Below are 27,654 nucleotides of genomic sequence, written 5' to 3'. Positions count from 1 at the left end.
GTTCCTTCTCATTACTGCAGGAGCAGTTCCTCAAAAGAATATTTAGATAAATCACTATCTTTAAGTAAAATGTATGACCTGTACATAGAATATTGTAACGAAAAGAATTTAATTCCAGAAAAAAAATGGTTGTATTATAACATTTTCAATGGGGAATTTAATATAGGCTTCCATAAGCCAAAAAAAGATCTTTGTGAGATTTGTTCACAGTATGATTTAAAAAAGGAAGAAAAAAGTTTAAGTGATGAACTAGAGGAGAAATACAGAATCCACACAGAAGCCAAACTTTCAGCCCGAGAAGAGAAGTTAAACGATGCGAATTCCACTAAATCAGATGAATCTGCTGCCATTATTTGCTTTGATATGCAAAGCGTTTTAACCTGCCCCCAAACACAGATTTCTAAAGCGTATTACAAAAAAAAATTGCTGTTTATAATTTGACAGGTTGTGATGTAATACAAAAGCAAGGATATTGTGTGTTATGGCATGAACTACTTGGTGGAAGAAAAGGTGTAGACATTGCAAGTGCTTTGTATCTTTTACTCAAAAAACTTATAGACACAAGACCTAATGTTAGAACCATAACTTTGTGGTCAGATTCATGTGTGCCACAAAATAAAAATTCCCACATGTCGACAGCCTTATTATATTTTCTTAAGAATCATCCTACTGTAAAATGCATTACGCAGAAATTTCAAGTACCTGGTCACAGCTGTGTTCAGCAAGTGGATGCTATGCATAGTGTTTTGGACCGACATCTGAGTAAACTGGAATAGCATAGTCCTCTCGCTATTCTTAAAGCTATTAAGAATGCAAGAACCAAGAAGCCATATAAACTTATTCAGGTGCAAAAACATAATTTTTTGGAGTTTAAAACTATCAAATTGTTTAAGTCTCTCTAAGGTCCCATATAAACACGTTGTCCAGATTTTTTACGAAAATAACGCAAATAGCGTAAAATATAAACTAAACTTTAATGAACCAGAAATGCACTCAGTGGCGTTTTTAAAAGGCAGTTGCAGGCTAAATTCTTCCAAGGCGTTTCTAGAAGGTGTTCCAGATCCTAAAATTCAGTCCCCCCTGCAGACTTTCCAGAAGACAAAGTTGCACATATTAGGTGCCTAGCAAATCATTTCTCAGCAATTGATTTACAATTCTGGAAATGTAATATTAAAGACTTTTAAATTGTTTAAATTATGTTGTCAATGTTGTTTATTTGAGAGTGTACCTAATACAATAAAAAACGATTAGTATTATTAAAATATTTAACTACTTTTCATTAATAATTTAAGTTATATATATATATATATATATATATATATATACAGTGCTAGTCAAAAGTCCGTACCCCCCCTCGTATCTTTTGAACGGTTATACCTATAATAGTGAAATTTGGAGGGAGGAAATAAACGGACGTAAGCTTCTAACAAGTCATGACAGGTGACATAATTATGATAGATGACATTACAGCGCCACTGTGACAGATAATTTTAAATGGGACCTTATGGCAAGTGATACCTCGTTTGAAAGGTATTGAAAATACCTATTCAGCCATACCCATTTTGTTTAAGTTTAAGCTAATTTTAATGAATAAATAAAATAAATATAGTGTTGTAGTTTCCCATTTAATTAATAAAAGTTCAAAATTCCGCATATGATTACTTGTCAAAAAGGTTGACGTTGACGTAAAAACTACTAGAGAATCGAAAAACGTTAAATTTTTTGATAAGAAAACCATAGGCGGATATTTGAATTTTTATTAATTAAATGCGAAACTACAATATTATATTTATTTACTTTATTCACCAAAATCAAAATCAACTTAAACTCAAAAAAATTAGTATGACTGAATAGGTATTTTGAATACCTTTCAAACGAGGTATCACTTGCCATAAAGTCCCATTTAAAATTATCGGTCACAGTCGCTCTGTAACGTCATCTGTCACTATTACGTCACCTGTCATGACAACTTAAGAAGCTTACATCCGTTTATTTCCTCCCTATAAATTTCACTATTATAGGTATAACCGTTCAAAAGATACGAGGGGGGTACGCACTTTTGACTAGCACTGTATATTGTTGTGATCTGCTTCTTATTAATTTTGTATTGATTATTATTTATTTAATTAATCATTTAATTGTCGCAAATCATATATCAAAATTGAATAAAAAATGTCAGGGTGCCTTTTAATATAAAAAAAAACCAAATTATCTTACGTTATATTTATCTTCTCTCGTGGGTTCAGTATCACTGAGTTGATCCTAATCGGGATAAAATAGAGAAAAGAAATAAAGCAAACTATTAAAATAAAAATACAGAATTGTCTTTTATTTATCAAATTAATACTCTGAAAACTATCGAATCTAAAAAACCTGTGGACACAGATGTCCGAATGAAATTTATACCACTTAAAATTATTATCTTTACAAAAAAAACAATTTATCGGTTTGTTCCCGATGACTTTGGTAAAACAAATTAAACCAAACAAATTTATGTCTTCGCAAGGTTACCTATATTTACTATTTATATTTTGAAATATTGGAACTTTAATTCATATGCTTTTTACTCAAAAATTTATTTCCCGAACATAAAAATCTCTTTCACATAAATTGACTGACCTTTTGCTTCCCTCACTCGGATGTCTTCTCGTGACCCCAAACAGCTCTCCCTCGTTGATTATGTTAAAGGCTACTCATCAAAGCCTCTCTCCGTTATCCAGCTTCAAAACTGTCAGCATACCAGCACTAATTCTCCAACAAACCGTGTTTCTTTGACACGTTCTCGATTCAAACAAAACTCCAAAAATTCTCTGCTCTCCTTCTCACAATACTACAGAATCAAAGAGGTATTTCGTCTCGATTTGATCTGTCGCTCGTTCCACTTTTCAACACTATTCTCCACTATCAACCAGCCACTGATATATGCTAACTATCTACTCCACTTAACACGTCGAAAAACCGCTTCTTCTCGCTGCCAACAATATAATGAATAATTTTTCAACCTCTCTCAATCATCCAATCCATCTTTTCCCCTTCCACATTCCAAGAATCAAAACATTGACTTTTCCATTTGACAAACAACAGTCACCCTCAAATTTGTTCCGACAATCCTAATTACTTTCGGAGAAACTCTCCCATATATACTCGTATTGAAATGAAGATATTAAAATTCCAACTTTCTTTTCAATTATCCATTTCGAGAAATATTGATAATTACCTATACAGTAAACAATTTTTTTCCATTTTAAATCTAAATACATAGTTCTTTTCACTTTAATTATTCACAAAAGTCTTTAATGGTTCCGCGGAAAGCTCGTTAAAAGAGAAATCTATTTACATCCTAACTAAATTCTAATAAATTTTAAAACAGCTCAATATACAGGGTGTATCAAATTTATGTGCCCGCGTTATTTAAAAAAATTAATTTAATTTTCATTTTGCTTTTGATTGATAAAATGCAAACACAATGACATCCCCGCCTTGTTTTGAGATAAAATCAGTATTATTAAGTGCAACAAAAAAATTTGATTTTCTCTCGACAACAACACTTTTCTCTTGTTATCATATTATCCTAACCTAATTCTCTTATCCTACCTTAAATTTTATGCATTTGTCTTTATTCGTGGTATTTGTACACATCATGGATATTGTAAACTCCTCGTATCTTTTCTGAATCCACATGCCTCAGGACATAACTGTTTATTCCATTTTCATTGTGCACGATGTATGGACCCTCGAAAATAGGCATTAGTTTTGCGCAAACGTCCCCAGTGAGATTTGATACTCGTAATGCCCTTACCAGCACCTTTTCTCCCTTCTGAAAAGTCACTGGGCGTCGTCTCCTATTATGATTTTGTCTTTGGAGATATTTTTCATTACTGCGCTGCAGCCTCCTTTGCACAATTTCCAAGACTTGTTGGTATTCCCTCTGCTCAGGTTCTTCCCATGGCCGTAATGGCATAACACCCTTCATGATATATTCCGGGGTCTCTTTTGTCACCGTACTTGGAATCGTGTTTAAGTAGTTTTCTATTTCTGCCACTTTCCTGTCCCATCGTCTATGTTGTCCATTTGCAGCAATGCGAAGAAATTTCGTAGTCTCCTGTATAAAACGCTCTGAAGGATTACTTTGAGGATGTCGGATACTGACGAAATTTGTCCCTATTCTCCTACTCCGGAAATACGTCGCATTGTCTAAAAGAATTCTTCTTGGTGTTCCTACGGTGGCTGTAAAATTGTCAATCTTTCTCATTATTTCTTCCCCCTTTGTTGTACGGCAACTGTATAACTTTACGTATTTTGAAAAAATATCAACCATCACCAAAATATGCTTGTTCCTTTGCGTGGTCATTATCAGGTCACTTAACATATCTATTGCCACAATATCCAATTTTTGACGGGATACAATATTTTTAGCAATATTTTCATTTCTGAAATTTCTGCTTTTATATTTTTGACATATTTCGCATTTTTGGGTCACTTCTTTGGCAATCCGGTACCTAATCCTTTCGACAGATATAGTTTTCTCGAAAAACCAGCCATACCTTCCTGCTACCGATATGCCCATTGTCATTGTGTAATTTTTGTATGATCCTCTCTGCCAATGTCTGTGTTACCAAATATAGTTCCTTTCCATCGATTCTTTTGAAGAATATGTCATTTTCTCTCTCCGCTCTTCTTTTTTCTTTTTCCTCCAGTTCTTCTTGATTTATTCTTATTTCGTTTAACGAAAATAAACCTTCCTCTTGTGTCAAGATATTTAGTCCCACCTGAAAAACAATTCCTTTCTTTTTTCCAGTGTCTTCATCACGTGTGAGAGCGTCGGCTATAATGTTGTCTTTTCCTTTTATGTATCGAAACTCAAAATCATACTCCTGCAGCAACAAAATTCCTCGATGTATACGATTGTTAACCAGTCGATTTTTCATGATATGCACTAAAGCTGCGTGATCTGTTTCAATTGTAAATTTTGCTCCCAATAGATAAAACCCTAACTTATTTACACAAAAAAGTACGCTAGCAAACTCTAATTCAGTCACACTGTATTTTCTTTCGTGTGTTTTTGTCACCCGGGAAATAAAACAAATTGGCACTTCTTGATTGTTCTGTATCTGCGACAAAACTCCCGCGAATTTTTGGATGGACGCATCAGTTCGTAATATGAAAGGTAAATTGTACATGGGATGATATATTTTAGTTCCTTTCGAGAATTCTTCTTTTAATATTTGGAAAGCTTTCTCTTGTTCTTCTTTCCAATTCCATTTAACACCGTTTTTCAGTAATTTTATCAATGGAATCTCCTTCTGGCTCAAATCAGGAATTAGTTTTTTGAAATAGTTGATCGTACCAAGAAAACCTCTCTATGTTTTTAAATTCGTTGGCCTTGGGTATTCATCTATGAGTTTTATCCGGTCCTCGGCTAAACTAACTGTTTTTGTTTCCAATTTAAAACCCAAATATGTCACTTCTTTTTGAAAAAATTGACATTTTTCAATATTCAATTTTAATCCGGCCTTGTCCAGCTCTTCTAATATAATTTTTATGTGTTTTAAATGACTCGATTTATCTGGTGAAAAGATTAGTAAGTCGTCAATGTAGTGTACTATAAAATCTTCATACCTGTTTAATATTGTATGCAGAGCTCTTACCAGTGCTGCACAAGCACTTTGTAACCCAAAAGGCACTACTTTAAATCGGTACACAATACCATCGATCGAAAAAGCGGTGTAGTTTCTACATTTTTCTGCTAAAGGTATCAACCAAAAACTATGTTTTAAGTCAATTTTAGAAAAAATATGTGATCCTGTAATTCTCCCAAAAATAGCCTCGATGTTGAGAGGTGATTCATATTGAGATACCGTGTGTTGATTTATATTCCGGGCATCCAAACATAGTCTCAATTCTCCACTGCTTTTTTTCAATCACGATTGGGTTGATATACGGAGAGTCACATCTCTCTATGATTTGATTTTCTAACATTTCATTGATTTCTCCTTTCACCTCCTGCCGGTACTTATATGGGATGGGGTAAGTTTTCGATCGAAAATTTCCTAAGTCTTTCACCTCAAATGAATGTTCATACTTTTTGGCTACTCTGTTTTCTTCATTTATTAAATTTTCATACTCCCTCAATATTTCACGCAGTTCCTTCTCCTTTTCTTCTCCACATATCAATTTTATTTCTTTCTCCTCCAATTCTTTACACATGTTTATTGTGAATTCTGCATCCTCCATTTTGCATACTTCTTCGTCAAATACCACAGTTTCCATGGTATCTTTTTCGCTCTCTTTTTCTAATCTGATCTCTTTTTCTTCTGGGCTCATCTCTTTTTTCGATGAATCCCAATCTTCATTTTCTTGTGTCAATCTTTCTTCTTCTTTTTCTTCTGTTGGGCTCATCTCTTTTTTTGAGGAATCCCAAGCTTCATTTTCATTTGTCAATCTTTTTTCTTCTTATTCTTCTTCTGGGCTCATCTCTTTTTTCGAGGAATCCCGAGCTTCATTGTTTTTACTTATCTTCTCCTTCTTTCTTTTCTTCTTTTTCTGTCCTTGCTTAATTGCCAAATTCATTTCCACCGTTTGTTTTTTGTCTGCAATATCCTTTTTCCGTTTCTCATGTTCCTTGTCCATTTCCAGAATGTTAGGTTCTTCTTCTTTTCCATCTGTGATTTTCATCGTGTTATTTTTGAAATCTATCACCACATGTTTTTCTGACAATTCATCCACTCCTACGATCATATCATGCATCATGTTTGGCATTATAACACATTGTAGTGCATAAAATTTCTTCCCCAATCGAACCCTTATTCGTATTCCTTCATTTATTGTTGCCAAAGTCCGTTTATTTGCGCCCACTAAATTTACCCTGGGAATTTTGTAAATCAAATTCGTCAAATCAACCTCTTCTATTACTTTCCTGTTAATCAAAGTAATTTCTGAACCAGTATCAATCATAATTTTAATCGGTTTCTCATTTATAAAACCATCTACTAATTTTAAATTAGATCCACTTCCTTTATCATTATTTCCTGCTAATTTAATAAATTCCTTCGGGTGACAAAAAATTCCTGTTTGCTCTTTTGTTTTTAGTGAGCGCTTTCGTGAAAAGACGCTTGCTGTTCTTCTTCGCTTCTTCTTCCGTCGCTTTGTCTCTCATCCTCATTTTCATATATTTGCGTGTTGTTTACCGCTCTTCTGTTTTCTCTTTGTCTGTCGGACCCGTATCGGTTTTCACGATTTTCCTGTTCATTCCGTCTATTATCATTTCTGTCCTCTTGATTTGTGCGGGTGTTATTTCTATTCTGGTTTTCTCGATATCTGTCTTCGTTCCATTGCCGATTTCTTTGTTCATAGTTTCCTCTTCTATTGTCTCTATTTTCGTTTTCTCTTCTTGTATAATCTCTCCTAAAGTTCTGTCTTCTATCTCTATAGTCTCGATTTTCGCGTTGTCTATAATTATCTTGCGATCTTCTTATTTCTCTTTCTCTCATTTTTGCTTCTCGTATTTGTAAGAATTGGCACAAACTGTCGATATCTTTGTAGTTTTGTAACGTTATGTGATCTTCTAAGGTATCTTCAAAATGTCTGGCTATCAGTTCTACTAGCTGTTCGGAAGAATAATTGTACTGTAGATGTTTTGCATTATTATATAATTGTAGTGCATATGTTTTCTCTGAAATACCCATTCTATCATGGTACCTCACATTTTGCAATTCCTTGTTTATTTCTAGCTGTTGTATTTTCCCCCAGAAATAACTCAGGAACTTTTGTTCAAATTTATGCCAATTGTCCAATTCTTCTTCTTTGCTGTCGAACCATAAACTTGCCTCATCTTTAAGATGGTTCCTTATCGTTTCTTTGGCTGTCTCAAAATTACCGATGTGTCGTATTTTCTTTTTCAAATTGTTTATGAAAATTACTGGGTGTAATTTTTTTACATCCCCGCCAAATCTTATTTTCACATCCTCTGTACTACGGATAATCGTTTCCCTTCTTTCTCCGGAATTTTGTTGATTCTTGATTTCCTCCATTTGTCTTTCTATTTCTCATCTGTCCTCTTGTAATGCGTTTTCCAACTTATTTTCCAAATTTTCTAGTTCCTTTTTCTGGCAATTTGTTAACTCCTCCATTTTGTTTTGAATTTTCATTTCTTGTTCTTTCATGTGGTCCTTCATTCTAATTTCTTGTTCTTGCATGTGATCTTTAATTTTCATTTCTTGCTGTTCTATCTCGTTTTTCATTGTTGTCAAACATCCTTTTATTTCCTTTTCATACTTTTCTATGCGTTCCTCTATTTTCTTATTGTTCTCTTCTATTGCTTGTTTTGTTTCCTGTTGATTGTCATCCATTTTTTGTTGTGTTTGATCCATTTTTTGATCCACTTTATCCATTTTCTGTTCCATTTTTTGTTGTGATTCATCATTTTTTGTTGTGTTTCATCCATTTTTTGTTGTGTTTCATCCATTTTCTTTGATGTTTCTTCCTGATTTTTATCCATTGCTTGTTTTGTTTCCTCCTGATTTTTATCCATTGTCCTTTTTGCTTCATCCAGTTTTTGTGACTGGAGTTGCATCAGTTGTAATAGTTTATCTATTCCTGATAATTCCTGATTTTCTGATGCCATGATTGTTGTTTCGAAAATGTCTTCTTGTTCTATAAGTTCTTCTTGTTCCAAATGTTCTTCTTGTTTTTTGTTTTCTTTGCTTTTGCTTCTGGTTGTTATCGACATGTAGTTAAAATTAGGTCCATGTCACCAGCCCCCCCTTTTTCAATTTGAGGGTCAAAAAAAAGCTCATTCGTTTCTATTGCGTTAGTACTGGATTGTATCACCCTTCATTCGTTTGTACTGCCCCCACCCTTTTAAATCTGCCTGGAGGGGCTGGTGACATGCCATCCCCCCCTTTTTCGATTTGAGGGCCAAAAAAAGGTTCATTCGTTTGTATTGCGTTAGTACTGGATTGTATCACCCTTCATTCGTTTGTACTGCCCCCACCCTTTTAAATCTGCCTGGAGGGGCTGGTGACATGCCATCCCCCCCTTTTTCGATTTGAGGGCCAAAAAAAGGTTCATTCGTTTGTATTGCGTTAGTACTGGATTGTATCACACTTCATTCGTTTGTACTGCCCCCACCCTTTTAAATCTGCCTGGAGGGGCTGGTGACATGCCATCCCCCCCTTTTTCGATCTGAAGGTCCGGGATGGGTATGTTCGTTTGTACTGCGTTAGTATCGGATTGTATCGTCCTTATTTTGTTTGTACTGCCCCCACCCGTCTAGATTGGCCTGGGGGGGCCAGTGACATGCTACCCTCTACTCTGCACTTTTTGCCTTCTGAAAGTCGAAAATAGGCTATTTCGTTTGTACTGCGTTAGTACTGGATTGTATCACCCTTCATTCGTTTGTACTGCCCCCACCCTTTTAAATCTGCCTGGAGGGGCTGGTGACATGCCATCCCCCCCTTTTTCGATTTGAGGGTCAAAAAAAGGTTCATTCGTTTGTATTGCGTTAGTACTGGATTGTATCACCCTTCATTCGTTTGTACTGCCCCCACCCTTTTAAATCTGCCTGGAGGGGCTGGTGACATGCCATCCCCCCCTTTTTCGATCTGAAGGTCCGGGATGGGTATGTTCGTTTGTACTGCGTTAGTATCGGATTGTATCGTCCTTATTTTGTTTGTACTGCCCCCACCCGTCTAGATTGGCCTGGGGGGGCCAGTGACATGCTACCCTCTACTCTGCACTTTTTGCCTTCTGAAAGTCGAAAATAGGCTATTTCGTTTGTACTGCGTTAGTACTGGATTGTATCATCCTTCATTCTTTTGTACTGCCTCCACCCTTTTAAATCTGCCTGGAGGGGCTGGTGACATGCCATCCCCACCTTTTTTGATATGGGGGTCTGGAATGGGTATGTTTGTTTGTACTACGTTAGTATCGGATTGTATCGCCCTTATTTTGTTTGTACTGCCCCCACCCGTCTAGATTGGCCTGGGGGGCAGTGACATGCTACCCCTCTAATCTGCACTTTTTGCCATCTGACGTCGAAAGTAGGCTATTTCGTTTGTACTGCGTTAGTACTGGATTGTATCACCCTTCATCCATTTGTACTGCCCCACCCTTTTAAATCTGACTGGAGGGGGATCCCTTTTTTCGATCACGGGGTCCGGGATGGGTATGTTCGTTTGTGCTGCGTTAGTATCGGATTGTATTGCCCTTATTTTGTTTGTACCGCCCCGACCCGTCTAGATTGGCCTGGGGGGGGGGGCAGCGACATGCTACCCTCTACTCTGCACTCTTTGCCTTCTGAACGTCGAAAATAGGCTATTTCGTTTGTACTGCGTTAGTACTGGATTGTATCACTCTTCATTCGTTTGTACTGCCTCCACCCTTTTAAATCTGTCTGGAGGGGTTGGTGACATGCCATCCCCCCTTTTTCGATATGGTGGTCCGGGATTGGTATGTTCGTTTGTACTGCGTTAGTATCGGATTGTATCGTCCTTATTTTGTTTGTACTGCCCCCACCCGTCTAGATTGGCCTGGGGGGGCCAGTGACATGCTACCCTCTACTCTGCACTTTTTGCCTTCTGAAAGTCGAAAATAGGCTATTTCGTTTGTACTGCGTTAGTACTGGATTGTATCACCCTTCATTCGTTTGTACTGCCCCCACCCTTTAAATCTGCCTGGAGGGGCTGGTGACATGCCATCCCCCCCTTTTTCGATTTGAGGGTCAAAAAAAGGTTCATTCGTTTGTATTGCGTTAGTACTGGATTGTATCACCCTTCATTCGTTTGTACTGCCCCCACCCTTTTAAATCTGCCTGGAGGGGCTGGTGACATGCCATCCCCCCTTTTTCGATCTGAAGGTCCGGGATGGGTATGTTCGTTTGTACTGCGTTAGTATCGGATTGTATCGTCCTTATTTTGTTTGTACTGCCCCCACCCGTCTAGATTGGCCTGGGGGGGCCAGTGACATGCTACCCTCTACTCTGCACTTTTTGCCTTCTGAAAGTCGAAAATAGGCTATTTCGTTTGTACTGCGTTAGTACTGGATTGTATCATCCTTCATTCTTTTGTACTGCCTCCACCCTTTTAAATCTGCCTGGAGGGGCTGGTGACATGCCATCCCCACCTTTTTTGATATGGGGGTCTGGAATGGGTATGTTTGTTTGTACTACGTTAGTATCGGATTGTATCGCCCTTATTTTGTTTGTACTGCCCCCACCCGTCTAGATTGGCCTGGGGGGGCAGTGACATGCTACCCCTCTAATCTGCACTTTTTGCCATCTGACGTCGAAAGTAGGCTATTTCGTTTGTACTGCGTTAGTACTGGATTGTATCACCCTTCATCCATTTGTACTGCCCCACCCTTTTAAATCTGACTGGAGGGGGATCCCTTTTTTCGATCACGGGGTCCGGGATGGGTATGTTCGTTTGTGCTGCGTTAGTATCGGATTGTATTGCCCTTATTTTGTTTGTACCGCCCCGACCCGTCTAGATTGGCCTGGGGGGGGGGGGGGGCAGCGACATGCTACCCTCTACTCTGCACTCTTTGCCTTCTGAACGTCGAAAATAGGCTATTTCGTTTGTACTGCGTTAGTACTGGATTGTATCACTCTTCATTCGTTTGTACTGCCTCCACCCTTTTAAATCTGTCTGGAGGGGTTGGTGACATGCCATCCCCCCTTTTTCGATATGGTGGTCCGGGATTGGTATGTTCGTTTGTACTGCGTTAGTATCGGATTGTATCGCCCTTATTTTGTTTGTACCGCCCCCACCCGTCTAGATTGGCCTGGGGGGCCAGTGACATGCTACCCTTCTACATTTAAAACAGGGGAGGATTAATGCTAGGAGTAAGGACACAAAATTAGCCAAAACTATTATAGTAACACCGCGGGTGTAAAATTTGGTAAATTCGTCAAAAATGTAACGAATTACATTTTGAAACTGAAAAACAGGCTTGCAAGCCACTCTCCATGAAGAATGGAAAATTACACCCTCAGATGGATCTCGGAGTAGTTCTACGCTACCGATTTCAAAAATGGTACATGTATTTGTTGGAGATATTTTGAACACCATTTTCGATCAGAAATCAGAGGAGCGACCTTGCCTTTTCCTCCCAGGAAGAAATTTATCCATCCCCTCAATAAATTTTACAGTTTTACACGCTATCGATATGAAAATGAAAGATCTCATGCGGCGCATTCCGAAATGCACTCTTCGTTGTACAATTTCAACCTCTCTGTTGAAAACTTTTCAATCGTTTTTAAAACCATTCATTTTGGAACAAAGTCGTAGGGAAATAAAATAAAGATAATTGAATTTTTTATGATATACGACTATAAAATACACTTAATAGGTTTTGCATAATAAGTTTGCAATCTAAATTTTTTTTAAAAAGTTAAAATTTTTTATAAACTTTCTGAACAAAAAGTAGACCATTATTTAGAAGTTTGCTCATTTTTTGCATATAAAGATACGCCCTACCTATATAATACACTTTACAGAACTTAAGTTGGTTTATTTAATCGGCCTCAGTAATGTTTTAAAGTTATACACAATTTTTTGGCTTATAAACAGATACAGTGAGGACGTTTGAGTTAATAAATACGAATAAATTCATTTTTCTGTTATTTATCAAATAAACATTTTTTTCTGTTTTAGGACAACAGTAAAATGTATCTCGAATTAACTAAATTAAATACTTTCTTCTGTTTGTCTCAATTAATTAAAAAAAAATTTGGGCACCCTGTATAAATAATTATGTAATAAATAGAGAATTGAATAATGTTTCAAATAAGCTAGCACACGACCCACATTTTCGTTTAAAAAAATCATAGATTACGTCATCACACCCAGATGGATGACGTTAGTAGTATGATAGATATCCCAAAAATTATAATTTAAATATAAAAATCGACCTGTTTAGGGATTTATCTCCAGAGTTGCCCATTCTCGAGAAAATGAATGTATTCCAACTCAAACGTCCTCACTATATTTGTTTATAAGCAAAAAAATTGTTTATATCCTTAAAACAGTGCTGAGGCCGCTTAAATAATCCGATTTTAATTTTGTAAAGTGTATTGGATTGGTAAAGTACCTCTCGATATGTAAAAAAATTAGCAAACTTCTAACAGGTCTACTTTTTGTTCAGAAAGTTTTTAAAAAATTTGAACTTTTCTAAAAAAATTTAGATTGCAAAATTATTATGCAAAATCTATTATGTCGATTTTAATAAAATTTGGTGGACGGATTGAGTATGTTCTGATTGAGTACGTAAGAACTTTCTAAGTAAAATACGAAGGTTCTAAGTGCAACCAAAGTGGTTGAAAAACATTGAATAAAAAGAGGCTTATTTTGCCCTCTTATTTTGTATTTATTGCTATTTTGCAGAAAGGATAATCATTTAAGATATTTTATAGCAGTCGTGTCGTATATCATACAAAATTCAATTATCTTTATTTTATTTCCCTATGACTTTGTTCCAAAATGAATCGTTTTTAAGTTACAAGCAATGAAAGTTGAAAAAAATCGATGTTTTTCGAAATTTTTAAATATGTAAATTTTTTTAATAATGTTACAAACATATTTGAGAAGGAGCGTAAGTCAATTTTAATTACTGAAGTTGTTACCTAATTTTATCTGCAAAAATCGGAATGCCACCTCTCACATCCACCTCAAAACAGATCCGCCCTGGTCTATACAGCGATAATTCCATATAGACCTGGATCCCGCGTAAGAAAGAAAAGTTGATTAATAGCAAGCTGAAAATTTGTTAATAGCTTAACGGTGTCTAGTCGGACAAACTTTGATGCACGGGAACACTGGAACAGGGGAAGTTTTAACTGTGGAGCATGATAAACGTGTCGTCCTGACAAGTTTATGATTGTGAAAAATAGCAAGTTGTTTTTAAGTTTATTCGATAACCAACGTTATGTAATATATGCGAAAATGTTTGTCCGACGAAAATGTTGGGCATTTTAACGAGTCCGACACGTAGAACATGTCACATCACAGGAATTATGTTGGTGATGAATAGCAGTCTGATTTTTGCATGAGAGTTTAATGAAAGGTTAAAAAAGCAATTGGAAGTTCTGTCCGACAAAATTAATGGGAAGTTTCCGTAGTCGGACATTCTAAACAGGTAAGATATAGACAAAAATGCTGGTGATAAATAGCTTTCCGACAAAGACGAAATTTAATTAAGTAAATTATTTCTTACCAAGAATGACTGTTCTCGGAAAAAAATAAGGGGTAGATTTTGTAGTTGGACAATTTAAAAAAATAATTTTTGAAATTTCAATAAGGGGTGATTATTCTATGTCAAAAGTACCTGCAATCAATTACAATCGATATCTTTCGATTTATGTCAACATCATTTATAGATACCTCACTGTAATACATTTATAGTAGATCAGGCAAATTATATTATGGATTGAGTGGTCTAGCTATCTTTGTCTGCCACATGCGCGGGATCGCTTGGTTAAAAGAGATAGATAGACCACCTATCGACTTTTTGCACTGTATTCCCTGTCTACCCTTATGTCTATGGATATATTTCCATTTAAGAAAAACTGTCACTTTTGACAATAATTCATAATAAATTGCAATCGTAACTTCAAATTTAAACTAATCGATTTATTTTGGCAGCAAATTATTTCTTGCCATGTGACATATTAATTACATTATTTCATTTGTAGAAAGTTGAGAAAAATTACGTTATACAATTTTAGTAATAATTTATTTAGGTACCCTTTTTCAATCAAGCAAAGCATTATAGCACGAAGAATGATATTCAATAGAACTTTCACAATTATCTGGCAACTGAACCTCATTGAATTGATGACCAAGTATTTTACTAACTTTGTAAAATGTTCGAAAATTACTCAAAAATGTTCCGTTGAATGGTTTCACTTTTGATTTGGCGACTTAAAATTTAAACTGTTGACACTCAAAAATAGACACAAAAACACTCCATAGTTAATATAAATTTTAATTTCCAACACACGTGGCAAACAGAAACTCAGAACCATGTACTTTCAAATACTACTTTGTATAGCACAAAGTGTCACAGTGACAAATGCAGCCTTCTAATACATACTTCTAAGCATAATGTGTCATATTTACGTCTATTCTTATAAGCACCGAAGTTTTAGACTTCACATTTTTCAATGTCGTTTACAGGGTTAAGATTTGAGTATGGAAAAAAATGTATACAACGTTTTTTGTAGGAAATTTTCCGTACTTTCTGATGCGCCTAATTAGAAAACCCTAAGAGATTGCTTTCACATGTTCTTTGACATTTTTTATTGTAATTTTGAGAATATCTAGAACAAACTCCACCCAAGAAAATAATTGTTTTGCAATGTATACATGCATTGATACTTACCTCACTGTTTTTGGAGTGTGCATGTATATAAATGCACATGCAAATATGTGAATATAAATAATAATATACAACTAAAATAGCTTTATCAATATGTGACTAAGTCATTCTGAAAAAATGTTTTTTATTTATTTCCTTCGATTTGCCCAAACTTTTTGTCCGACATATAACTTTTTGCGTTACAAAATATAATTTGTACATAAACAAATCAAAATTAGCTTGCTATTTATCACCAACATTTTTGTCTATATCTTACGTGTTTAGAATGTCCGACTAGGAAAATTTCCCATTCATTTTGTCCGACAGAACTTCCAATTGCTTTTTTAACCTTTCATTAAACTCTCATGCAAAAATCAGACTGCTATTCATCACCAACATAGTTCCTGTGATGTGACATGTTCTACGTGTCGGACTCGTTAAAATGCCCAACCTTTTTGTCGGACAAACATTTTTTCATATATTATATAACGTTGGCTATTGAATAAACTTAAAAACAACTTGCTATTTTTCACCATCATAAACTTGTCAGAACGACACGTTTATCATGCTCCACCGTTAAAACTTCCCCTGTTTCAGTGTTCCCGTGCATCAATGTTTGTCCGACTAGACACCGTTAAGCTATTAACAAATTTTCAGCTTGCTATTAATCAACTTTTTTTTCCTACGCGGGATCCAGGTCTAATAGTAGAAATCAAAAATTGCAATGTCATTGTTTATTTAATAGGTCAGTTTGGCATTTAATATACTTGCAAATATTTTTCTATAAAAATGTCTCGTTTTGGCACTGAATCTGTAGAGTCAATTAACACGTTGACGGACAGTGCGTCAAATGTATAAGCAAGTTTTTGACACTATATTTATTTTACAAATAATGAAATACCTACGGAAATTCTGAATCTTATTGCAGTCATAAATGAACAATACAAACCTTTCTAGAAAACAAATTGCCAGAACATAGCAGCTGCAATTATTGTTATCTGGTCTCTGACATTAGATGGTAAGAAAGATATTGATTGTGGGAACTTTTCATTTAATGTTCCAAATACATACTTTTAATAATTTTCGATTCCAATGAATTCTGCCGTATGTATGTTTCAGTTAATCAGTTATCCAGAGAGGTTGAAACTGTACAACGAAGAGTTCATTTCGGAATACGCCGCATAAGATCTTTGATAATCGTATCGATAGCGTCTGAAACTGTAAAATTTATTGAGGGGATGGATAAATTTCTTCCTAGTAGGAAAAGACAAGGTCGCTGCTCTGATTTCTGATTGAAAATGGTGTTCAAAATATCTCCAGCAAATACATGTACCATTTTTCAAATCGCTACTACTCCGAGATCCATCTGAGGGGGTAAATTTCCATTCCCCATGGAGAGTGGAGAGTGGCTTGTAAGCCTGTTTTTCAGTTTCAAAATTTAATTCGTTTCATTTTTGACGAATTTACCAAATTTTACACCCACGGTGTTACTATGTGCAATGTTTGGCTGATTTTGTGTCCTTACTCCTAGCACTAATCTTTCTCTGTTTTAAATGTAGAAGGGTAGGGGTAGTACAAACAAAATAAGGGCGGTACAATCCAGTACTAACGCAGTACAAACTAAATAGCCTATTTTTGACATTCATATGGCAAAGAATGCATAGTAGAGGGGTAGCATGTCACTGGCCCCCCAGGCCAATCTAGACGGGTGGGGGCGGTACAAACAAAATAAGGGCGATACAATCCGATACTAACGTAGTACAAACAAACATACCCATCCCGGACCCCCACATCGAAAAAGGGGGGGATGGCATGTCACCAGCCCCTCCAGGCAGATTTAAAAGGGTGGAGGCAGTACAAACGAATGAAGGGTGATACAATCCAGTACTAACGCAGTACAAACGAAATAGCCTATTTTCGACATTTAGAAGGCAAAAAGTGCAGAGTACAGGGTAGCATGTCACTGGCCCCCCCAGGCCAATCTAGACGGGTGGGGGCAGTACAAACAAAATAAGGGCGATACAATCCGATACTAACGCAGTACAAACGAACATACCCATCCCGGACCCCCAGATGGAAAAAGGGGGGGATGGCATGTCACCAGCCCCTCCAGGCAGATTTAAAAGGGTGGGGGCAGTACAAACGAATAAAGGGTGATACAATCCAGTACTAACGCAATACAAACGAATGAACCTTTTTTTGACCCTCAAATCGAAAAAGGGGGGATGGCATGTCACCAGCCCCTCCAGGCAGATTTAAAAGGGTGGGGGCAGTACAAACGAATGAAGGGTGATACAATCCAGTACTAACGCAATACAAACGAATGAGCTTTTTTTTTACCCTCAAATCGAAAAAGGGGGGGCTGGTGACATGGACCTGTTAAAATTTATCCCCGCCTAATATGAAATTCGAAAATACCTTGTATGCTGTCGAGACGAAAATTTTTCTCTCCCCAAATATAATCAATTTATCCCACAAATTTTTAAATATCTCAAATCTCAAATCAATCAAAAATAAAATAAATATGTAAAAATTGTACCTAGATAAAAATTTATGTCACACAAATATTTCAAAAATTTTAAATATATCAAAATCTTTCCGACGGGCAAATAAATTTTCCTTCACCTGTTTTTCCGTTTCCTATTCCCTTCAAATTCACAACCAGAGATACTTTAATGCCCTAACGTTGGCTCGCCATGTTGTTGTGATCTGCTTCTTATTAATTTTATATTGATTATTATTTATTTAATTAATCATTTAATTGTCGCAAATCATATATCAAAATTGAATAAAAAATCTCAGGGTGCCTTTTAATATAAAAAAAACCAAATTATCTTACGTTATATTTATCTTCTCTCGTGGGTTCAGTATCTCTGAGTTGATCCTAATCGGGATAAAATAGGGAAAAGAAATAAAGCAAACTATTAAAATAAAAATACAGAATTGTCTTTTATTTATCAAATTAATACTCTGAAAACTATAGAATCTAAAAAACCTGTGGACACAGATGTCCGAATGAAATTTATACCACTTAAAATTATTATCTTTACAAAAAAAAAACAATTTATCGGTTTGTTCCCGATGACTTTGGTAAAACAAATTAAACCAAACAAATTTATGTCTTCGCAAGGTTACCTATATTTACTATTTATATTTTGAAATATTGGAACTTTAATTCATATGCTTTTTACTCAAAAATTTATTTCCCGAACATAAAAATCTCTTTCACATAAATTGACTGACCTTTTGCTTCCCTCACTCGGATGTCTTCTCGTGACCCCAAACAGCTCTCCCTCGTTGATTATGTTAAAGGCTACTCATCAAAGCCTCTCTCCGTTATCCAGCTTCAAAACTGTCAGCATACCAGCACTAATTCTCCAACAAACCGTGTTTCTTTGACACGTTCTCGATTCAAACAAAACTCCAAAAATTCTCTGCTCTCTTTCTCACAATACTACAGAATCAAAGAGGTATTTCGTCTCGATTTGATCTGTCGCTCGTTCCACTTTTCAACACTATTCTCCACTATCAACCAGCCACTGATATATGCTAACTATCTACTCCACTTAACACGTCGAAAAACCGCTTCTTCTCGCTGCCAACAACGCAATGAATAATTTTTCAACCTCTCTCAATCATCCAATCCATCTTTTCCCCTTCCACATTCCAAGAATCAAAACATTGACTTTTCCATTTGACAAACAACAGTCACCCTCAAATTTGTTCCGACAATCCTAATTACTTTCGGAGAAACTCTCCCACATATACTCGTATTGAAATGAAGATATTAAAATTCCAACTTTCTTTTCAATTATCCATTTCGAGAAATATTGATAATTACCTATACAGTAAACAATTTTTTTCCATTTTAAATCTAAATACATAGTTCTTTTCACTTTAATTATTCACAAAAGTCTTTAATGGTTTCGCGGAAAGCTCGTTAAAAGAGAAATCTATTTACATCCTAACTAAATTCTAATAAATTTTAAAACAGCTCAATATACAGGGTGTATCAAATTTATGTGCCCGCGTTATTTAAAAAAAATTAATATAATTTTCATTTTGCTTTTGATTGATAAAATGCAAACACAATAATATATATATATACATATATATATATATATATATATATATATATATATATATATTAATATAAGCGTATTATACATAAGCATATTATTAATTATATGCATATTATATTAACATAAGCATATTATACTATTAAACTTGCTTCGTTCTTTCTTTAATTATTATAGATGTTGATAAAGTAATATTCCATATTAACTACTACGTCAATTACGGGTCCAAATTATTCTATGTCCAAACATTGTTGTTTATAATAATTTTTTTCTCAAAAACTGTTGGTAATATCTAATGCAAACTGCAGTTGTTCTAAAGTACATATCATTATGGTTACTAAAAAAAAATAAATTTATTCTCATTTAGTTTACTATTAAGATACTTAAACTTCAAAACTTTAAAAATCCTCTCCTGTAAAACTTTCAAAAGTGGACTTAGAATAGTTTGATTCTAAAGCGACGAAATGTCTCCCGGGCCGGAGAACTATACCCAGTCTGTACGCTAATGTTTTTGGTGGAGGTTTTTCTCTGCCCAAGAAATTTTTTTGACAAAAATACTATAAGTATCATTTTAAAGCATTTGTACATGCGAACAATTTGTTCCCAGTAAAATTACGAAATTTTTAATATGGTCCATTATATTAAGCCATAACAAGGATCCAGATAAAAAATAAACTTCAGAAATTCGATCAAGAATAGAGTAATCAAGGCAGCCTTTTTGAAGATGACGAAATTTTTGAGTACCCAAAGATTCTATCTGCAAATCTGATATCGGATGGTAAAATGTTATGTCAAGTCAACCATCATAGATGAAATTCAAAGGAAGCAACTGACCTGATATTGTCATGTACGACGTCAATAGAACACGACAGGCTGCCAAAACAAATTTTAAAATGGACGCCAAGGGAAAGAAGGAAGAGAGAAACGCCGAAACAATCCTGGCTAGGCGGCATTCAGAAGGCAATATCGAATCTTCACCCTGACGAATGCAACGACGGACGAAGCTGGAAACTGGCAACCGGAAGGCGGAGAACGCTATAAAAAACCGGGATAATAATAAAAATGTTATGTCCATTCTCTTCTTTTTTATTGGATTGTTAATGCTGACTAATGAAAAAGCTACAAGAGATGTTGCTTTTTAGGGGAATTTTGAAAATACCATGGATCGATCATATTACGAACGAAATAGTGTTGCACAGAATGAAAAAGGAACAGAGAACTTTTGACCATCATTAAAAGGAGAAAGGGCACATACTTAGAAATGATAACGTAAGTAAGTTGTTGTAAGTTGTTGCAGCAGCTGATTATGAAGGGTAAATTCGAAAAAAAAGGGGTCCTGGTAGACGACAAATACCCTGGCCGAAAAATATTCGCAACTGGACCGGATTAAAGACACAGACGCTTTTAAGAAAAGCAGAAGATAAATATTCATTATTTATACGAACACTACGAACACTAATACTGTTGATTTCAGCAAAATCGCATAAAAGAGATTAAGAGCGAAGGCGCAAAATTTCGAACCAATGCTTTTTAAATGCATTAATTTTTTTCGAATCCTGGGAAAAATAATAAATATTTTAAAAAAATTACATTATTACCGAGGGCCGAAAGTCCCTTAGAACATACAAAAAGTTTCTTTAAATGATATATATTTGAAATTAAAAATCATACTAAATTTTCTCTTTTTTTTACCTCTGTGATAAACATAGAAGTTTTCAAGGACTTTCGGCCCTCAGTAATAATGTAATATTTCATTCTGCGTTTAAATTTTTCAAAAATACTTATTAGTTTTCTCAGGATTCAAAAAAATGAATGCATTTAAAAAGCATTGCGCCTACGTTCTTAAAAAAATTGCTTGCGGAATTTCTCAATGGGCCGGATAAAGTAATCAAAAGGGCCGGATCAGGCCCGCGGGCCGTCTTTTGCCCACCCCTGGTCTAAAGAGATAAGACAAAAAACGAAATTGACAATCTATCGTACCTACCTTGGTAGAGCCTATTATGGTAGGGGAGCAAAGTATGCTAAATGTGCAGTCACTCGAGCGTTATGGGGATGGGGACCTATTGGGTTGTAAAGAGTAGGTCCTAAAACCAAAAAAAGTTAAGAAAAGTTTTCCATTTTAGTGGGCGCTTGCCATTTTTTAATTTAATTTTCCATTTCCAACAATCGTTTTTTCCGATTATAACGCCATCTATCCATAATTCGAAAAAATGTTTCGAATAAAAGTTGCTTAGTTTTACATAAGGAATCCAAATCTGCCATAAAAAATGGGGGCTCCTATTTAAGATTTTAAAGTAACCCCCCACACCACCTCTGTAAGGGGTCGTGTCTGGTGTCATTCGATAGATTTTTCAAAAATATTGAATAAGTGTATTCTACAGTTTTTCAATCTGATGTTCATTTCGCGAAATATCGTGGGATTCGTATTTAAAATATTAAATTTACCCCCCAACCCCCTCCGTGGGAAGTTGTGTCTGATATCATTCGACAGATTTTAAAAAATATTGCGCACTTATTTTTTAGTTTTTCTATCTGTCATTTATTTCGCGAAATATTCCCTTTTTTCTTATGAAACTTTGGGACTCGCCCATTTCCTTACGCCCGGCTCAAACCGTCAGATTTTTGAAATATACACTCTTTTGCATGTACTTAACTTAACTTATCTTAATATGACAATTTCGAGTGTTTTAAGGATAGATTTTTTTTCGGGCCCCCCTTAACGAACTCCCCTGTGTTAAGAGCCAATATATTTATGGTAGAGGTAATTCTGCAGGGTACCAGGTTTATCCCCATATGATAATTTGACGCGCTCGAGTAACTGCAAAAATCTCCGCTTGGGCTCCCTACCATTATGACTTATGGGGCAGAAGATTGGCAGATCAAGAAAAAAGAAAGAAAAAGAATAGAAGTAGTAGAAATGGATTATCTAAGGAGAGCGTGTGGTATATCTAAAAAAGATCACATCAGGAATGAAGATATTAGAAGGACAAATACTGTATATTCCAGTGTAGATAAAATTGAAACTAGACAACTAGTGTGGTATGGTCACATCAAACGAATGAATGAAGATAGATGGCCAAAGATAGCTTTAAATTACATACTACAACAAAGAAGAAGAAGGGGAAGGCCTTCAGTTGCCTGGTAAAAAAATGTACGGCACATCATGAGAGATAGAGCCATCAAAGAAGAGGAATGGACGGACAGAAAAAGATGGCGGTCGAAATGCGAGAAGCAGGAACCTCGCTTATAGATACATAGAAATAATTTAATATATCGGTTTTTTAACTCTCCTGAAAATTTGGGTTTTTGATTATTATAATTTATTTAAGTCTAATATTCAATCACAAAGTCAAAATACGGCATAATAAACAGTACCTGCTGAAATGCGTATGCCTCAAATTTGTATGTGTCATACGCCGAACGCTGTTATAACGTATGTGAATGTCGTGTTAGTGTTAAATGGTTCAGGATGGTTCTCAGTTTTACAGAAAACAATTTTATCGTGGACTACTATTTTCGATCATACGGAAAAGATCGCGAAAACGGTCCAAGGTTAAAATCAGACATAGTTTCAGTAGGACGGGGCAACCTGTCACAAGGTCTCTTCGAATACTGCGCATCATTTTTAGAGATTTCCACTCACCAGAGCTAACGCCATCTGATGCGTACATGGGAAATGCTGAAGGAGGCAAACCAATCCACCGTCTGATACTCCGGAATTGCGGACGAGAATTAAAGATTTTTTCCATGCCAAACGGAGTTTTTAACATCTGTTTTATGGGCACGTCGTCGTAAATATTGTTTGCAAGGCTACATCATATATTCGCGGTGTGCAAGTACTTACAAGGAGCGGATACGAGAAACGATCGTGCGCGAATAGCGGAGAAATCTGGCAACTTTCCTTAATAATTCATATTGCCAATTGAAATTGTCAGATTGACGTATATTGCATACCTACTGTCGTTGAAGAAGAAAAATTATATGTTGCTCACAATATTGATATGATATGCAATTTTTATATAAAAGTATATTTAACAGGTTGACTGCCAGGGCGGGCGTATACGCCCGCTACCTAATTTTCCCGATATGCCCCGGCGGGCGTATACGCCCGCTATGCACTCGACAAAATTGTATGTCTATATTTGCCAGCGGTCTTATTTAGAATGGTTTTAGATACAGTATACGACCGCTGTGGCATACAAGGCTCGCATATAAATGCGAGTTATAGAATTGCTAGACAAATATTGAAGAAAACTACAATTTTTATTTATTTTTATTTTTTAATAAAAAATTAAAGTAAATCTACTACACACAAGAAAAAAGGCTACATTATACTATGAACAAATTAATATAACTACTTTGAATGTATATTATAACAATCCAAACAAAAGTGAGGCTTGTCCTCGCAAATATCGCAATAGGTCACAACTTTTTTTACACGATTTTTGGATATTTCTCCACGAAGTTTTTTTTGCATAACAGCCTCTACAATATCTTCTGGCTTTATTAAAAGGCCCTTCTTTTTTAAGTAGCTTATGAATTTGTGCTGATTTCGTTGACGTCGATTGTGTTGTTTCACTTTCATCATCATTTATCTCATCATAAGTTAGCAGGGATCTCACTAATTCTTCCCGAAACTCTGTAATTTTTACTTTTTTGTTAGCAAGTTGGTTGTATATTATGTGAGAATTTACAACCGCTGTCCCCAGAATGAATTCTATCGCTAGTTTTCGATACCACTTTAGTGATTTTCTTAACGATGAATTATAAGAGGTCATTTGATCAGATTGGTCAATAGATGACTTTCCTTTATTATATTCAATTATTGCCTTCGGTTTATGAACCACACCACTGCGTCGCTGTATGGCTACGGTTTCTGTAGTGTGCTTAGTAGTGAGAAGAAGAACATCCCTCTTATCTTTCCACTTCAAGACGCATACACCTTTTTCGTTTTCCTGTCCAAATACTTCCCCTCTTTTTAACTTTTTGAGTATGACATCTTTCGGATTTCCACGCCGGTTAGCTCTCAATGTACCAATATAATGTGTTTTATTTTCCAACAAAATATTTGTTAGTTCAAGACTTGTATAATAGTTATCAGCAATAATAGTTCGTCCTGAATTTAGTAGGTCCTTTGAGAGATTAATGACAATGTTAGTTGGTACAGAAGCGTTGCCCTCCCTTGTTTCCTTTCCAGCATATATGCGTAGATTCCATGTATATCCATTGCCACCGCATAATTTAAAAAGTTTTACTCCGTATTTGTGCGTTTTCTGGGGAATATATTGTTTGAATATCAATCTTCCTTGAAATGGAACGATAGACTCATCTACACAAAATGTTCGACCTGGAGTATAAACTTTTTGAAAATTTTTGATAAGTTTTTCTAGTAATGGCTGCACCTTGAATAAACGATCTCCTTCTGGACATCTTTCATTATCCGAAAAGTGCCACATTCTAAGAAGCAGCTGAAATCTATTTCGGGACATAGTTTTTGGTATAATAACATTTTTATATAGGTCGTCGTTGCTCCAATACTTTTCCAAAGAAGGCATTTTTACCAGACCCATGTAAGCAACTATACCAAGAAATCTAATCATTTCTTTTTTATCGGTCGGAACCCATCTCTGTAGTCTTGAATCATTGGTAATATCGTTGGAATCACACAATATTTGAGTAGCATATAAGTTTGTTTGATTTACAATCTCGTCAATTATTTCATCATCAACGAAAGTACGAAAACACTTATAAGGCGATAAATCATTTATAAGGATTGCAGCGTAATTGCCACATAATCCATCTTCCGCAGAGTATTCAAATTCGTGATGATTTCCAATTGGCTGCGTCCACGTATGTTCTAGAACATTTTGATTTGCTCCAACCTCATTTTCCTGGATATCGTCAGTATCTGCTAATTGAGTTTGAGCTAAAGTTTCAACATCAAAAAATTCTTCCAATTGTTCAGATGAAATATTGTTCTGTTCCCTTTCCAAATTTTTAGATAACATATTGTCGTCTGTTGCTGTAAATGGAATTGTGGCTGTAGCATCAGCAACTTCTTCTTCCTCCTCAGAGGCATCATCGGGCAAAAGTGATGTAGAACAGCTTGGTTGTTCCAAAACATTCCTCGTACACAATTTCTTTGAAGTGATTTTGGATGATTGCAATTTGCGTTTAATATTTGACTTGGGTTTGGACAATGTTATTTTCTGAGAAAACATGTCTGAAGATGCTTCTATGTCTGAGAAATCTGAACTGGATAATATTTCTTCATCACTGGTTGGCAAAAACATGGGATCAAGATCGGAATCAAGTGAACTAAAGGGGTCAGATTCGTCACCTGAAATAATAAAAAATACGAAATATAGTAACTATGCTTTTTCTCATGAGCATTTTTCAGTGCGACACAGTTTTTCGGTAACTTTCTAACGCATTAAGTTGTATATGACAGAAAAAAAGGCACGTCGGTGATTACTTTGGTAATTATTCTAGTTCTGTGATTATTCTAGTTGTCGATAGATGACGCTATAATCGAAAACAATTTATTTACTAATTATATAATATATCTACGAATATAATCTGTACAATTTATATTTATAAGAATATACAAATCAAAGAAAATACCATATTATAAATGCAATAAAGACAATTGATTTGTTTTTATGCCCAATTGCAAATAAAATTTGACAACTGTCAGATTTAACTAAAATGGCATGTCACTAAAATATATATTATCACGGACTTACCTTTTTTTCTATCGTTAGTGGCGCACTGAAAAATCCTCATAAAAAGAACCATAACAAAAAAATTAAAAATCCGTGGATTTCAAAAAAATAATATCTATTTCAAAAATGAATATCGTTATTACCTGACATTTCAGCATCTCTCAAAGCAAGTTCAACAATTTTTCTGCTTCGTTTACTCATTGTTACACAACACATACATCAAACAACAGTCAAAGATATACTGAGTAGTCTGGTCTGGCACTGTGGCACTTCTCTGTTTGACAAGTTCAGACTCGAATATAAGCGACCGCCAGTACGACGCCCGCTGGCACCACGGGCATAAATATGCCGCCTGTGCCCGGGCGGGCGCATACGCCCGCTAACGGTTTTTTTTGAAAAATTTTCATTATTCTGAATTTTTTTTTATTTAAATAAAGAGTAATTATTTCAGAAAGGCATGTTTAATATTAATATGTGCTTGGCATATGGGGCAATTTTTTTTATTTATACATGGGCAGTCAACCTGTTAATTAGTTGTATTTTGCCTGCTGTACTGCATTTTAATAATTAATTTTATTTACTACATACAAGTGTTTACCTTTTAATAACATAACCTAAATCTTACTTTTCCTTCTTATAAATTTTTTGGGCTACGTCTTTGACAATTATCCAGCAACCAGGACCAATATGATTGGCCAATATAATTAAAAGTGCGAAAAAAGTTGCCGAGCTATGAAACCAGGTGTCGCTTTTCCGAACTTGCACGGTCCCAATACTAAATATATAAATAATCATAAACATTTCAATAATCATTTCAGTACCGTTTATTTTGTCGCATACTGTATAATTAAAATAAATATTTACCTTGGCCATAAAAACATTGGGTTGATTAAACCTACTGATTTCAGATTCAGGAGCTGCTGAAACTTTAGCAGTAAAAACTTTTGGTTCCAAAAGTGGACCCATTGGTCCTAGACGACTCCATTCTTCATCATGTAGAGCTTCTGGGCCAATCAAAGTTCTCTGTTGACTCGTAGCTGGTAAAGCAGGTAGGCAGTGACACTTGCAGTATATTTGATCCTGATATTGGGGGCTATAGATGTGTTCAGGTTCGGGTCTAAAATATATTATTTTTTGATAATTTTATGTACGAATAAAATAAACAAATAAAATATATTTTATGTTCAATAAATTTAATTTCTTTGAAGTTATTTTATATCTTATTTTTGACTTTTCAAGTTAAATAAATTTATTATTTGCATTATTCAGGAAAGAGTGAGGGAGCTAAACAATGTGCTAAGCAATGTGTTTAGCACCCTCACCATAGAAAATTAAAAACAAAAATAAAAGGGAAATCCCAATGATTGGCTGTAAACCATTGTATTAAAAAACTTACTTCTCTCTCTCTCTCTCTCTCTCTCCTCTCTCTCTCTCTCTCTCTCTCTCTCTCTCTCTCTCTCTCTCTCTCTCTCTCTCTCTCTCTCTCTCTCTCTCTC

General features: G+C 35.4%; 2 protein-coding genes across 6 annotated transcripts in view; both read right to left on the bottom strand.

The window, feature by feature from the left end:
• The window catches only part of LOC126885096 (uncharacterized), a 345,985-nt gene that overhangs the window by 70,430 nt on the left and 247,901 nt on the right, over window positions 1–27,654 (bottom strand). For all 5 annotated transcript variants that reach the window (XM_050651521.1, XM_050651522.1, XM_050651523.1 and 2 more), the window contains one exon: window positions 27,023–27,275. In XM_050651521.1, the coding sequence (XP_050507478.1) occupies window positions 27,023–27,275 (253 nt within the window). The remainder of the gene's footprint in view (window positions 1–27,022; window positions 27,276–27,654) is intronic.
• Window positions 23,694–26,377, bottom strand: LOC126885094 (piggyBac transposable element-derived protein 4-like). Its single transcript, XM_050651518.1, has 2 exons — window positions 26,302–26,377; window positions 23,694–25,773 (listed from the first exon to the last, which is right to left on the bottom strand). Exons 1-2 carry the CDS (start codon window positions 26,372–26,374, stop codon window positions 23,804–23,806), a joined length of 2,043 nt encoding a protein of 680 aa, XP_050507475.1. The 5' UTR covers window positions 26,375–26,377; the 3' UTR covers window positions 23,694–23,803.

Source organism: Diabrotica virgifera, chromosome 5, assembly GCF_917563875.1.
Source record: "Diabrotica virgifera virgifera chromosome 5, PGI_DIABVI_V3a".
NCBI lineage: Eukaryota > Metazoa > Arthropoda > Insecta > Coleoptera > Chrysomelidae > Diabrotica > Diabrotica virgifera.
The sequence above is the reverse complement of the archived record's forward strand: the minus strand, read 5'-3'. Positions and strand labels throughout refer to the sequence as shown.